This window comes from Panthera pardus, unplaced genomic scaffold (assembly GCF_024362965.1).
Source record: "Panthera pardus isolate Hobbes unplaced genomic scaffold, ASM2436296v1 HiC_scaffold_10, whole genome shotgun sequence".
NCBI lineage: Eukaryota > Metazoa > Chordata > Mammalia > Carnivora > Felidae > Panthera > Panthera pardus.
In genome coordinates this window covers 21,945,061-21,960,353 of record NW_026526655.1, presented here as the reverse complement: position 1 = coordinate 21,960,353, position 15,293 = coordinate 21,945,061, and the positions used below count along the sequence as shown (strand labels likewise).

At 37.9% G+C, this 15,293-nt stretch overlaps 1 protein-coding gene across 3 annotated transcripts in view; it reads right to left on the bottom strand.

The window, feature by feature from the left end:
• Window positions 1-15,293, bottom strand: part of ABCA12 (ATP binding cassette subfamily A member 12) — a 272,411-nt gene that overhangs the window by 149,896 nt on the left and 107,222 nt on the right. For all 3 annotated transcript variants that reach the window (XM_019446082.2, XM_019446080.2, XM_019446081.2), the window contains exon 2: window positions 9,382-9,475. Coding sequence is in view for 2 of the 3 variants with exons in the window: in XM_019446080.2 (XP_019301625.2) it covers window positions 9,382-9,475 (94 nt within the window). In the remaining variant the exon portion in view is untranslated. The remainder of the gene's footprint in view (window positions 1-9,381; window positions 9,476-15,293) is intronic.

Sequence of the window (15,293 nt, the reverse complement as noted above, 5' to 3'; positions counted from 1 at the left end):
GTGTGTGTGTGTGTGTGTGTGTGCGCATAGAAAACGGCCTGAAAAAATTGTACACTTAAATGTTAACAATAGTTATCTTTACACGGCAAGATTATGCAGGACTTCTGCTTTTTACAATATGCATACTTATATTACATTATTTAATTTTTAAATAATAAGCATGTATTTCTATGGTCAAAAGAAAAAATAAATATGTTAAAACAAGGCTAATTTACTAAAAAGTTTCAATGGCTTCTCATCCTCTCCAAAATAAAGTTCAGTACATTTGGTATTGATCAGATAGCCTCACCTCCCCACTTGCAACAAAAAACCTCCTTTTCCAGACAAAACAAACTGCAAATTCCTGGCACATCTAACTCAGTCATGTCCTCTGTCTCTACTCACGTTGGTCTTTGTCCATTAGAAATGCAAAGACACTACTTGTCTAGCTGCCAAATGCTTCCTCATTCTTTAAGACTCATGCTAAGACATAGGACTTCCTTGTGAAGCCCTTCCTGATATCCCAGGCAGTGCTATGGGAGCCAACCGGAGCCCAAGGTAAAAGAAAAGTCAGTAATATTGAGCCTGACTTTATCTAAAATGTTAACATTTGATTCATCATAGAATTTTTAAAATTAATCTTTATATTTTAGAATATTATATTGAAATATGATTGATCATAATTACTGGGGTTTTGCTAACCCTTCAAAGTTTGCATTGCACTCGCATTGCCATAGACCCAGCCCTGATCCCAGGTAAAGTTGTCTGGACGCTATTTGCTCTGCTGCTTTGCTCTTGAGCCTACCTCCACTGTGGAATTTATCATGTCGCATATTTACTACAGATTCTGACATACTTATTAACCTTCTAGAAACTTGACTGTTCTGAGGGTTCATGGCTTTTTTGATCAGTGCAGACATAGCAGGTACCCTTTAAATATATGATAGAGGCAAGGATAAATGTGCAACCACAATCAAGTCTTAAATTTTTGAGCCTCAGTTTTCTTCTCTGTCAAATAATATACTAGATTATCTCAGTGAGACTCAATGATTGATATTATATCATATACCTATATAATATTACAAGTAATGTAAAACATAATATCAGGGTGCCTGAGTGGCTCAGTCAGTCAAGCATCCGACTTTGACTCAGGTCATGATCTCACAGTTCATGGGTTCGAGACCCATGTCAGGCTCTGTGTTGACAGCTCAGATCCCGGAGCCTGCTTTGGATTTTCTGTTTCCCTCTCTCCGTGCCCCTCCCCCACTTGTGCTCCATCTCTCAAAAATGAATAAACATTAAAAGAAATTAAAATGAAAAACAAAAAAACATAATATCTAACACTAATATAGCTCATACTATGTGCCAGATACTTATCTAAGTATTTAGTAAATATTAACTCATTTAATTTTTACAACAACTCTGTGAGGTGGCTGCTATTATTAACTTCAATATACAGATGTGGAAACCAAGGCTCAGAGAACCAAGAGACCTATCCAAGGCTTGTGTTTGAATCCAGGCAGTTTGAATATGGAGTTTGTGCTCTAAGTCCTTGTTCTGCCTCTCACAGTAATACTAATTTTACATATAAATATAAATGTGTAAATATATAACCAAAACAAAGATTTCATTTTTCTTAATGTGAACGGTCATTCTAATTTTATTCCACAGTGAAATTCCAATGGACTCAAGACCAGTGACTATCAGATGCTGTGGCATTTCTTCCATGAGGGCTGGCTGCTCTACTCTAAAAATATACACTGGTTCATTTATGAAAGCAAAGGACACAATGTGACCTACAAAGAGAATGAGAAAAGTTGAATGGTGAGAGCAGCATAAAATGACAACGGTTTGCTAAGCCAGGGTTCCTGGGAGATGCTTAGAAGAATACTGAACAGTCACTTGGGAAAGCACACGGTCAGCCAACCATGGAGCCAGGCCCTCACCTCTTCTAAGTATCACATGTGAGCCTCAGTCTGGGCTCAGTGCTCTTGAATAAGTGAAGGAGAATGGGTTGAAATTACTTTGTTAACTCTATCTCTTAGCTTTAAGGGTATATTGGAAACATCCACTGATACTGGGGACCTTAGCAAGTGACATTACTGTACTTGTGAGGATTTTATAAGTAATCAATTATTTATCTTTATTTGTCACATAGACTTGAATATTAGAGCTCCTTACGTGAGAGTAACAGGAGCCCCTCTGCTCTTTATGAAGGGAAGGAAATAAAGAAAGAGTGAAAAAGAGAGGACGTGGCCCCCAGAGACAATGTCAGTGAGGCAGTCATTTCTGGGAAGCTTATAAGGTAAATCATCAAAAGTAGGCATGATGCAGAATGGACAGGAGAAAAAAAAAATAGTAAGACCCCCAAACAAGAAATCTTCCATTGTGCAATCAATAGCTATTCTTTACTCTTTATTTTCCTACTTGTTCAATTAAGTTTTATTGTACTTTAAGATATTCCCAGCTCTCTGATGCAACTCTGTGTACTAAGCCTTAGTTGAGCATTAGTTGAGAAATTCTTTTGTCATGTTATCTGGCATTAGGGTGTGCCCATGGCATTGCGTGAGAGAATTTCAAATCAGGTCTGGGGGAGATGGGCAACTACCAGCAGGAGCTGCAGCCAGCCCTGTGTATGAGTGTGCAGGGGCCATGTTCACACTGCCTTCTTCCTGCTGGTTCCCTACAGCCCGGTCGGCGCAGGGTGCTTGGGGATGCAGTCACCGTCTCGGTTTCCCTGAGTTTCACGGAATTTATCTCCATGTTGCCATCTAAAGGGTCAATAATGTTTCCCAATGTTCGCTACTGATTCGCTGATGGAAGAAGTAAATGATGGGGCTTTGGCTGTGAAATTCGAACACTGCTCTAATGTTTTCTGGAACTTAAGCAAGAAGCAGACTATAAATCTCTCCCACACAAAAATATTCTGTACACATTCACATGAACTCTCAGGTATTTGTGAGGGAAATTCCCAGGTGGATCTACCTGGGGAGGAGTGAGAGAGCTTTATATCCCTTTTCTTGTCCCAATATTAGCATTATAGATATTGTTTTAATGTTTGTTTATTTGTTTATTTTGAGAGAGAGAGAAAACAAAAGTGAGCAGGGGAGAGGCAGAGAAAGAGGGAGAGAGAATCCCAAACAGGCTCCATGCTGTCAGCCACTCAGGCACCCCTCCCAATATTAGCATTATAGATATTTCTGATAGCACAGTCAGATTTACCTGAAGTAAAAACCAAACCAAAAGCAAGCTAACTTCTTGTCCTTTACCTATCTCAGATGCACAATGAGCTTTATTTCCATGCACCTCTAGGTGAATGCGATAATCCGATCCCCCATATCTTTCAAACTGCACTACATTCTAAATGATACATTCCATTCTTATTTTGTTCCCTGTGGTAGGAATCATACTGTATCTGATATTAGTATGATGCCTTGGCATGATTTCTGATATTAATGTACTATTAGTCTAATGAGTGAGCCAAGATTAAAGCATAAAGCACTCAAAACCACTATTAGCCCACACATCCACAAGAGAGATAGAAAGGAGAAATAATTGGAGTTTGGGTGATGAGGGAAGGCAAAAGGGTAAGCCTTAGATAAGAGCTTGTCTTTTAATAGACGAGGAGGAGGGGACAGGAGCATGCATGTCCACATGGCAATGAGCATGGGATGTGTGGAAGACATCTGGACACTGCCTCTTTAGGTAAAGGCCTCATACTGCAGAACGCAGTGAACTGAAAGTTGAAGGAATCCTGATCATGAACATCTTGAAAGTAGGATAAAGGGGAGTTGAAACTCAGTAGACCCAAAGAACATTTTAAGGGATTATCTGATGATAAACTATGGGAAGAATTAGAGGTTGGGCTTCCAGAGTGCTCTCCCAGCCCACCCCCAAAATAAAAACCTAATGAAGAAATACAGGCACAAAACAATGAGATCTCGAAGCAAGGCACTGCAGGAGGGATGGAAAGGATGGGGTAACTCCAGGACACATTTCACAAGACAGATTCTGGCTCATGGTTATGGGAGGTGAAGGAAAGGGAGGAGGCAAGGATGAGTCAGACGTTTCTAACCTGAGAGACTTCCTGGTGCTGCTGGCACACGTGACAATGGAGAACTTGGATGGGGCAAGACCTGGCAGGAGATGAATGATGCGGGGTTCTGAGCTTCCCAGAACAAAACCTACATTAATTTTGAGCCAATCAAAATAGAACAGGAAACGATTTACTATGGGTGCCTCAACTACTGCAGCTGAATCATGGGAAATCCATTCCCCAGAATGGAATCTGGTCCTCATGTGTTTGCCATCTCTCCCATGGAAACACGCCATGTGCAAAGTCGGAAGCAAAAGCAGGGCCAGAAAAAGCTTGGCTCCTCTGACTTTCACAACCTTTCCCGGTAAGAGGCCCCATAGGCCTATTCAACATGAAACCACACAATAGTTTCCTCTTAACAGTTCAGGTGCTGTAGGTATAGCAACATGCATGGACCCCGCAAACCACCAATTAATCAATAATTTCAATCTTCCTTCTCACATTTTTTCTTGGAGCTGCTGACAAGTAGAAAAATCAATTGAGTTCACTTTTATAGCCATGTTCGATCTTTGGCAGTGCTAACAGGTGGTTTGAGGAAGAAAAAGGAGATGCTGTAAAACTCAAATGAGCCGGATCTTAGGATTGCCATTGTTGGCAGTCGCGACCTGAACAAAACTACTACAGTATCTGCAGGGAAAACTGTGTTTAAAATCCAGCTTTGGGCACAAAGCACCCATGTGAATATGGGTAAGTTACTTAACATTTTTGTGCCTCAACTTTGTCATCTTTAAAGTTGGGACAATCCTATCACATAGTTTATAGAGGTGATGTATTAACTAAGGAAATAGATGCAAGGTACTTAGCACAGTGTCTGACACACAGTAAAGTGTTCAATAAGTTTGCACCCCTATTATTATTTTTATTGCAACCCTGAAGACAAAAGGTATGCTTTGGAGGCCAAAAGTCATGCTGGGAATGGCAATCTTGCATTTACCAAAGTGATGGAGTCACATCCAGACGGGCAAAATTCAGTATAACCCTGTGCTAGCACAAATTTAGATATAATTCAATTAGCAGTTGGCTCCTGCCTTCCCCTGGGTCATTTGCAGATGTGAGATGGGCTGAATTTCTTCTCTTCTGAGGAGGCAGGGGTATTAGGAAGTGATGGCTCCAGGACACTTGCAGTTTAATCCAAGCTATGGTCATACTTACACAGTATAATTTCCATTGTGCTTTTCGTGGTATTTTCAACCACTTGAAAAATACTGTTTTTCATTAACTTCATAGAAATGTGGCTCCTTACTTGGCAAGACTGCAATTTTTGGAGACCACTTATCTCATTATGCCAGGGTTTTTTCTGTTCTTGAAAAGTAGTCAGTTCCGCAGTAATTAGGAACTGCTTGCCTGCACTTCATGGGTATGTGCATGTTAAAAGGAGACAAAGATAGCTCGCTGTACATTATAGCTGGGCTTAGTCTAAATGCATTTTGGAGGGTTTGTTTTGTTTGCCTCTGCTCCTAAGCATGGTGTTTCAGCTTTAAAGTTTGTCTCCTGACAAGTTACTGCGTGTACAGATTATAAAAGCTTGGAGCTATTTCAAATGTGGCGCCTCAGCCCATTCTTCTCTATGCAAACAAGAAGCATCCTGGCCTGTCTGCCAGGCTTGGGAAGCTTTCCTTACCTGGGACTTATTATTTGCAGAAGCTAGTTACCTAAGCTGTTGATGGCAACACAGGAGGGTGTAAGTGAAAGCAGACAATGCCAAAAGTAAGTCTTTTGCTCAGGACGGGTGCCCTCCATGGCAGACGCTGCAGCAGCTACCTAACTCACCCAAGTCCAGACTTCCACAGATGCCCATCAGTCAAGAAAACTATGGAGGGAGCCCTTTGATTCACTAATTATATTTGTTCTGAATGACGTATCAGTCCTACACACATGCCCAGCTATTCTGAGCAGAATGTGCCCACGGGATGACAACTCCTGTTCTCACCACAGCTGAGTTTCAACTGGGGTGTAGCCTGGAGTTTCTTCTTCATTTCTCTGTTGCTCAATTAGCACTGAAGCAGTCACTGTAGCCCGGAAAGGATTTTTAACTCTGTTAAACAGGACGTGATTTCCATGATACTACAATCACTACAGTGATTCGTGCAGAGGCAGAATTCTCCACTGAATACTAACATTTAGGATAACTGATTCATATATCAGAATGCACCTCCCCCCCATATTTCTGGATTTCATTTTCTAGATAGACGCAGAGAAGGGGTGCTTAGATTCCAAATTTCTAACTTTTAGTCTACTTTTATGAAACCTAAGTAATGCAACATTATTTAGAAAGAGTACAGTACTGACTCCTCGATGTAAGAAATGTGAGTTCATAAGCTTAAAACCAGAGTCTAGGGCCAGACTGCCTGGGTTCATCAAATCTTGACACCACCACTTTTGAACTGTGCAATCTTGGCCAGGTTACTTAATCTCTCTGTTGCACTGGTTGGCTGTACTGGGAATTGAATAACACTGCCATTACCTCCCCAAACGTCTGGCACATAGTATGAGATCAAGAAATATTTATTTTTATTATTTATTATTATGAACTCACTTTAATCTTTCAGTACGATAGATATGAGAAACAAAGAAAAACAATAATAATTGTTTTAGAAAAAGAATAAAAATGCCTGAATCCAAACTTTCACTTTGAAGTTTTCCTTCTATACCACAAGACAGGGAAATAAAGTAACTACATCTATACTAGTTTTAGATTCTCTAACTTGCTGTACAGATAGCACCTCTAGTTATAAATTATATTTTATATTCTATTGACTATAGGATGAGTTGAAATTTTGGACACAAAGTTTTGTCCAAAGGTATTATGGCTCTATGTATAAGATGGCAAAATATGAGACAAATCTCATGGACAAAGAATAAGTAAAGGTAGTTTCCAAAACCTTTCTCTCCTATCCCACATGATCAAACTTTCACAAATTACAATCGCCCAGGTTGCCCAGTGTTCTCTTCTGTAAAGTGAGAGGGTACCTTCCTTCTAATAGTTCTCATAAAGTTCCAATAAAAACAATAAACTATTTTTTGGACTGAATTTTGTAAGTTCTGAGAGACTAGCAAAAATACTTCCACTGAACTCTCCTATAATTCTGTTCTCTCCTACCCACAAACATAAAGACAATCACCTCATAATTAATTATTATTAGTGTATGGTCAGAAGTCTATAGTAAAACGTGGTTATTCGTCTCCCTTTGGATAGTGTGTTTTTGCAGACCCTTTAAAAAATTAGGTCTCTGAGATACTTGTCACGTGATTTTTTTCAAGGTTTCCCCCCCCCCCCCCGCCCATAATTTAGTGAAATTATAAGAGCTCTCCAAGATTTTTTCCATGAATCTCTAAATCCTATCAGGTAGCACCAATTAAGACTACTCACTCACACACCTTATATTTCTGTCTTGTAAATTTTGTAAGAGAAACTTATTATATAGCTTAAAACTCCTTATAAACAAGAAATTAATAGAAATAAGTTGTTGAAAGAAGCTAATAAACATTTATCACTATCATTCGTGAATTGATAATTAGCATCTTAAACCAGAATAGTTCAAAGAGTATTTGTCCTTATGTGCTGAATGCATTATTTCTGAACTCCATGCTACCTAGAATAGGCAAGAATACATAAATTTCAAGAGTATACAATGGACTAAATCTATTATAAAGAACTAATATACATGACATGAAGAGAACAAAATTATGCTGCTTTTATAAACAACCTAATAAAATATCATCAACAACTCTACATAATAACTTGAGCAAAAGTCCTTTAGAAATGCTAAGTTGCTATTCAAATGCAAGGAATTATTCATTCCAGTATCAAGAGTTTAAATGCCTTACACTAATTTAATTGATATTCTCTTTTGAATTATTCTATTGTGTATGAATCAAGTAGATTCCATGATGGCTATCATCTTACTTCTTAAGACTGAGTGACTGAAAAACACTTATTTTTAAAAGTCACCAGCTCATTATTCTCTTTACAAATAATTCAGCATACTATTCTTTTATATAGTAAATTACCAAGATTTATCTGAAATACAATCAGATTTATAGAAATTTAGTCTATGAGAAACTTTTTAGGAGATGGCTGCTCTGTGAAACATGATGTATCTCACTTAACCTTTACTCCTCTACCAACAAAACTGGCTTCAGGGTTTAAGAACAAAAGCAAAGGGGCGCCTGGGTGGCTCAGTCGGTTAAGCGTCCGACTTCAGCTCAGGTCACCATCTCACAGTCCGTGAGTTTGAGCCCCGCGTCGGGCTCTGGGCTGATGGCTCAGAGCCTGGAGCCTGCTTCCGATTCTGCGTCTTCCTCTCTCTCTGCCCCTCCCCTGTTCATGCTCTGTCTCTCTCTGTCTCAAAAATAAATAAACGTTAAAAAAAAAAAAAATTAAAAAAAAAAAAAGAACAAAAGCAAAAACAGGGGTGCCTGGGTGGCTTAGTCGGTTAAGCGCCCGACTTCGGCTCAGGTCATGATCTCATGGTTCACGAGCTCTCTGCTGTCAGTCTAGAGCCTGGGGCCTGCTTTGGATTCTGTCTCTCCCTCTTTCTCTGCCCCTCCCTCGCTCATGCTCTCTCTCCCTCTCTCTCTCTCTCAAAAATAAATAAAAACATTTAAAAAATTTTTTAAAAAAAGAATGAAAGCAAAAACACTGGTTAGATCATTGGGGTTCTCATCTTCCTCCCCTCCCCCACCCAGTTCTGAGGAATTTTCTGTGTCTTTCCTGAATCTCCATTCTGGATCCAAAAGAAAATAATGGCCTGAGTTGGGCATCGTGCCCATTTTATAACTTGATGATGACTAAAAATAGCTGGAATAGCACTAATTGGAAAGCAATGTTCTTTTAAATTAAATGTGTTGATGCATTTGCACCACTCATATCAGTCCTGAAGAGAGATAAGAGATTTTTACAGTACCCTGGATTTCATTTGTTCAGTTCATCAGATACCGGTCTATGGTTTTTGTGACAATATAAAAGTAAAGGATGATCTAGCTTGAGACTGATACTTGTTTGTGTCGTACAAACCATGGTGAGATTTATGAGGTGAACAATAAATGAGTCAAAATTTTATAAAAATTAATTTTATAAAAATTAAAATGCATTCTGGCTTCTACATGCTTCATAGTTTTTTAGATAAGTATTACAGGCTCACCCTTCTAACCAGTTAAAAAAGCTGGAGAAAAAAACAGGGTAAGTATTTATACAAATACTACCAGGTAGAAATACTATTAAAACAAATTTAGAAGAAAACACTCCATAGTATCAAAATAAATTTTAACTGTAATCCAAAAATTAGGGAAACAAATTTACTTACAAGTTGGTTTTGCTCTTGGAGGAAATTTGGTCCGGGTAATAGCCAAAATTATGAAGATAATGACTGGCCATAAAATCAAGACAAGTGTCCAAAGCTGCAAAATAATAATAGGAAAAAATGTTAATTACACTGCTGAACCAAAACTTGACAAGAAGTACAACATATTATAAACTTCCAACACAAATCAGATATTTGCTTGCAAATGCTATTAATAAGAAAGGAATGAGAGATTTTTAAAAGTGCAAGAGATCTCGAAATGAACACAAGAATGCCTTTTCCAGACTTAAAACCTTAAAATGAGCTTCTGAAGCCTCCTTTCCAGTCATCTCTCATGACTGTCCCAAGAGTGATGATCTTAAAATTCAAATCTAAGCAGTAATTTCTCTGCTTAAAAATCTTTTCATTGCTTGTTGGATAAGGTTCAACATTCTAAACAGGGCATACAAAATCCCAAATAATTTCAACCTAGGCTTATCTTACCACTTCCAATGTCAACATTCTATGGCCAGCCATAAAGATTAGTATGACACTGGATATTGGCTCAATAAACATTAGTAAATGAATGAATGAATAAAGTAAGTCAATGAGTAAACAGGAACTTAAAGTACTATGCAAGCCCCCTATACCACTATAAATAGTATCTTGTGTCTGCTTTTATCATAGAACTTACACTCTTACTATCTATCTATCTACCTACCTACCTACCTACCTACTTACCTGTATATATATATTTTGCTTGGCTTACAATAAATTGGTGATTCTTTTATGGCAGGAACAGTGTCTTATTCGTTTCTGAATTTCCACTGGTACAAAACAGATGCTCAAAATGTAATTATTTAATCAAAATTTCTATTAGGGAATTTCATTGTAAGACACTTCAGGAGTGGCTTTTCCCCTCACATACACATGATTCAGTTCGTAAGATGTGAACTTAGTATTACATACATAAAAAACTGGTTCCAGACCAGTAACATGTATACTCAAGAACATCAACTGTGATATGCAGTTACACTGCTCAAACGAAACTGTACAGAACAAACTGTGCCTATACTTAATAAAGTTTAAATTGGAACTATGTTTTTATCTGGTTATGCAGACTTGTTACCATTTCTCCCCAACTTGCCACAGCTTCAGAGATAATTTCGGACAAATCTCGGACTACTGCCTGGGCTCTTCAAATGTCCAAAACAATCAAGACCCGTTTAATTACTGATCCTTAAGTAATTATGAAAATCTCCATTGTGTGTCTATAGCACTGCTGTCCTTGCTGAGAGGCCTGTCACCAACTTCTTAAACTGCAGGTTCAAAGGCAAGTTTTTTTTTTTTTATTTATTTATTTTTAAACGTTTATTTATTTTTGAGACAGAGAGAGACAGAGCATGAACGGGGGAGGGTCAGAGAGAGAGGGAGACACAGAATCTGAAACAGGCTCCAGGCTCTGAGCAGTCAGCACAGAGCCCGACGCGGGGCTCGAACTCACGTACCGTGAGATCGTGACCTGAGCCGAAGTCGGACGCTTAACCGACTGAGCCACCCAGGCGCCTCAAAGGCAAGTTTTTAGCAAATGGAAGAAAGCAGATATAAGAAATCCTAGGGTACTTGGTTTAATCACAGCTGAAAAGCTCCCAGTCTAAACAGCTTAATCTGTAGCAGTGCCTCTCAAGCATTAATGTGCACACCAAATCACCTATGAATCGTGTACCCATGTAGATTCAGATGCAGCAGATCTAAGGTGGGGCGGAAATCCTGCATTTCTAACAAGCTGCAGATGTGTGATGCTGAGGCTGCTATCCATGAACCATACTTGGAGGAGAACAGTTCTAAATGTATGCCATTTTACCTAACTAGTAAGATTGTTTATAAAGTCCTAGATTATTTTTGTTGGAGAGTTCCTTTGACATCATCTAGCGGATAGAATTCAGGACGCTTGTAAACTTGGATAGGAAAAAAAAAAAAGATTACATTTTTATCTTCTCTACCTTTTAAATGAAATTTAGCATTTCCCTTAATGATTACCGGAGACAACGAACCACAATGTTATTAGAAGTGCTTAAGAGACTGTTAAAAACTGAGAACAAACTGAGGGTTGATGGGGGGTGGGAGGGAGGGGAGGGTGGGTGATGGGTATTGAGGAGGGCACCTTTTGGGATGAGCACTGGGTGTTGTATGGAAACCAATTTGACAATAAAATTCATATATTAAAAAAAAAAAGTGCTTATGACTTTGTCACAAATAAAATCCACAGATATTTTTAAATCACTTTAGTGTTGCTATTGCAGATATCTCAAAGTTCTGTTCCTACTCATGGTGACATTAAAAATTATAGTAGTTATGGGGTCACTTTGTTTATTTATTTATTTTGTTTGCTTATTGCTATACCAAATAAACACATACTACCATTATCATAAATTTGCTTTTTAATCCCTTAATAACTGAATTTCAATATAATTGGTTTTATTGGTAATTCTATTTATTTTATTGATTTAAAAGCATTATTCTTAGGAGGGCCATAGGCTTTACCAGGCTGCCAAAGACATCCATGGCACAGCAGAGGCTGAGAAGCCTTGGTCTGATCCAACTTTCTTTTTTGTTCTCTGAGGTACAGAAGGTTAGCACATCATTATCCATTAATTTACCCAAAGTCACATACCCAGTTGGGGAGTAGAACAGGGGTAAGGATCTGAATATCAAGATACTTAGGCTAGATTTTTTTTTTTAAACAGCATCTTAATCTGAGGAACAATAATGCCTTACAGAAAGTATACCAGAAAAATATGAATGCTATAGAAAAATATTAAGAGTTATTCTAGCCTAGTCTCAGATACATTAAAAAATTAGAGTCTGTTCTTCAAAGACCTAGATACAAGTACCATTTTTATTCTATTTGACTTATTTCAAATGTTGACTATAAAGAATTAGGATTAAAAATGTTAATGTTTGTGGATTTCTTGGTTTTATACTTGAGGCCACAGTTATTCTTTTTTTGAAAAAAAGATTCATCTCAGTAGGTTTAGTGCCTCATAGTTACTTTTAGGAGCATCTATTCATTTTCTATAGCAACCTCATGAGAATTCAGTGAGTAACGGAGACCAAGTGAACCAGCACAAATGTATATTCACATTCAAATAAGGGGCATATGTCATGGGATATCTTTAAATTCTCTTTTGATTGATCTAATTTAATGTTTCCATGAGGATGTTTTGATAAATTTTGAAATTAATTTTAGACACAATTTAAATCCAGACAAAACTATAATCTAGATCAGAATAGTTTAAGACAATTTGGACTCTATTATAGGTAAAAACTACAGCAAGCCCATAAATAATCCATTATCATAAGATTTCCCCCAGGATCTTAGGTCAGAGAGGTTTGGAGAACATTTCTGTTTACTGCATTTTAGAAGGATAATAAACACAAAGCCCTCCACACTGTGATCTTGGGAATGTTAAGGTTGACAAGTTAATCACAAAAGCAAGAAATAAACAAAATTTAAATTTTCACAGCAGCAGGATTGCTCCCGACACCATTCTAAATATTATCATAAACAACTTAGAAGCAAATGCAGTGTCAAGGACCCACATACTAAACCAATGAGCCATGATTCATTTTTGTTTATTTGGAGAAAGGACTGGTATATTGATTTTACACATATAGATATTAGGCCCACTCAAAAACTAAAGGAAAAGCAGTTTTTAAAAGGTTCATTTTTTTCTAACATTTTAATTATCTCACATTTGCCTCTTTACCTCATTTGCGTTCCACCCCCTACCCTGCGTTCTTGACCTCCAAAGGCATATGCACCCTGAGTAGTTTAAAATTCCTTAGTGGGCTGTGGCATGTGTCTCTTTTTATTTCTCCAGGGCTTACTTTCCACTGATTTGTCCCATTCTGTTCTCTTTCTCTTCCCTTTCCCTTCCTGAACAATTCAGTGCCTAAAAATCCTTTTGGTGAGGCCAGGATGTCTAGTCCACACTAGTACTGAGGGCACCACCGTAACACAGTGAAGAAGGTGGATCCCTAGCAAGGTGTAGAGAAATGCACAGTGCAGCAGTCAGACCTGGGAGGTCAGAACCCAAGTAGCATAAGGAAGGTGTTTATTCAGGGCAAGAAACAGGTGATTAGTTTCACACAGGGAGGTTGACCAAAAAAGTAAATACATTACCCACAAGAGGGGCCAGGTTTCTCATTATCGATCAAGGGAATTTTAACATGAAAAAAGAAGAAAAGAGAATGCTATAGTGTTGGGTTAAAATTAAAGAGTTAAAAATGCATAAAGAGACATAAAACAGAGCTACAAATGTGTGGGTATAACTTCTTTGGTTATTTTTTTCTGGTTTCACAAACTGTTTCTGCCTTATCATGTAGTTTCTCTGTCCCAGCCCTGGAAATATCCATTCTCCCAAGAAACCCTAGCTTCTTTTAGTAGGCATCTGAGAGCTAGGTGTACTCATTGCTATTAGAATATCACTGTTTTCATGCCTATAGACACAGTGATAGGTATACGATAGGTAGGTAGGTAGGTAGGTAGGTAGGTAAATCAATCGATCAATAAGATACACTGCTTAGAGAATGTTGAAAATGATGGAGACATCAATAGAACCAGCCTATCACAAATTCGAGCATGAAATTTGACCCATTGGCAACATTAAAAAAACATTATGACAATAAAAGATTATATCTAACTGAATAAACTGGAATTCTGAGTCTATGTAGGTATAAATAAATACATAAGCAAACAAATAGATAAACTGAAAGTTTAATGAGGTATAGTCTCAAAAGAATTTCTCCACAAAATGGGACAAATTGACATCATACACCTCCTGATGTGAGGCAATGGTGCAAGAACACAGCATCACTTGTGTAGTATTCCTGTCAAAGATAAATAACCAGAGCCTAAAAATAAGGAAATAACAGATACTCTACAAAACAACTAGTCTTAAATGTTCAAAATGTGTCAGGGTCATGAATGTCAAGGAAAGACTAACAAACTGTTACAGACTGAGGGATTCCAGAGACATGAAAACTAGATTCAGAACGTGATTCTGAACTGGAATCTTTTGTTATAAAAGACATGGTTGGGACAACTGATGAAGCTTGAATTGTGTCCAAAAATTTGATGGTGATATTGGGTCATGAGGTCAATGTCCTTCTTTGTAAAACAGGCACACTGAAGTATCCAAGGTGATGGGGCATCACTCTCTACTGACTCTAGAAAGAAAATTATTTATACTATTTTTGCAACTTTTCTTTACATTTGAAATTTTTTCAGTTCAAAAATTAGAAATTATTTTAAAAATAATTCTTTTTAAAAATCGAGAGGCTGGCACAAGAACAGACACTCAGATCAATGGAACAGAATAGAGAACCCAGAAATGGACCCACAAATGTATGGCCAACTAATCTTTGACAAAGCAGGAAAGAATATCCAACAGAATAAAGACAGTCTCTTCAGCAAATCGTGTTGGTAAGACTGGACAGCTACATGCAGAAGAATGAGCCTGGACCACTTTCTTACACCAGACACAAAAATAAATCCAAAATGGATGAAAGATCTCAATGTAAGACAGGAAGCCATCAAAATCCTCGAGGCAAAAACCTCTTTGATCTTGGCCACAGAAACTTGTAACTCAACACGTCTCCAGAGGCAAGGGAAACAAAAGCAAAAATGAACTACTGGGACCTCATCAAAATAAAAAGCTTCTGCACAGCGAAGGAAACAATCAGCAAAACTAAAAGGCAACTGACAGAATGGGAAAAGATATTTGCAAATGACATATCAGATAAAGGGTTAGTATCCAATATCTACACAGAACTTATCAAACTCAACACCCAAAAAACAAAGAATCCAGTGAAGAAATGGGCAAAAGACATGAATAGACACTTCTCCAAAGAAGGCATCCAGATGGCCAACT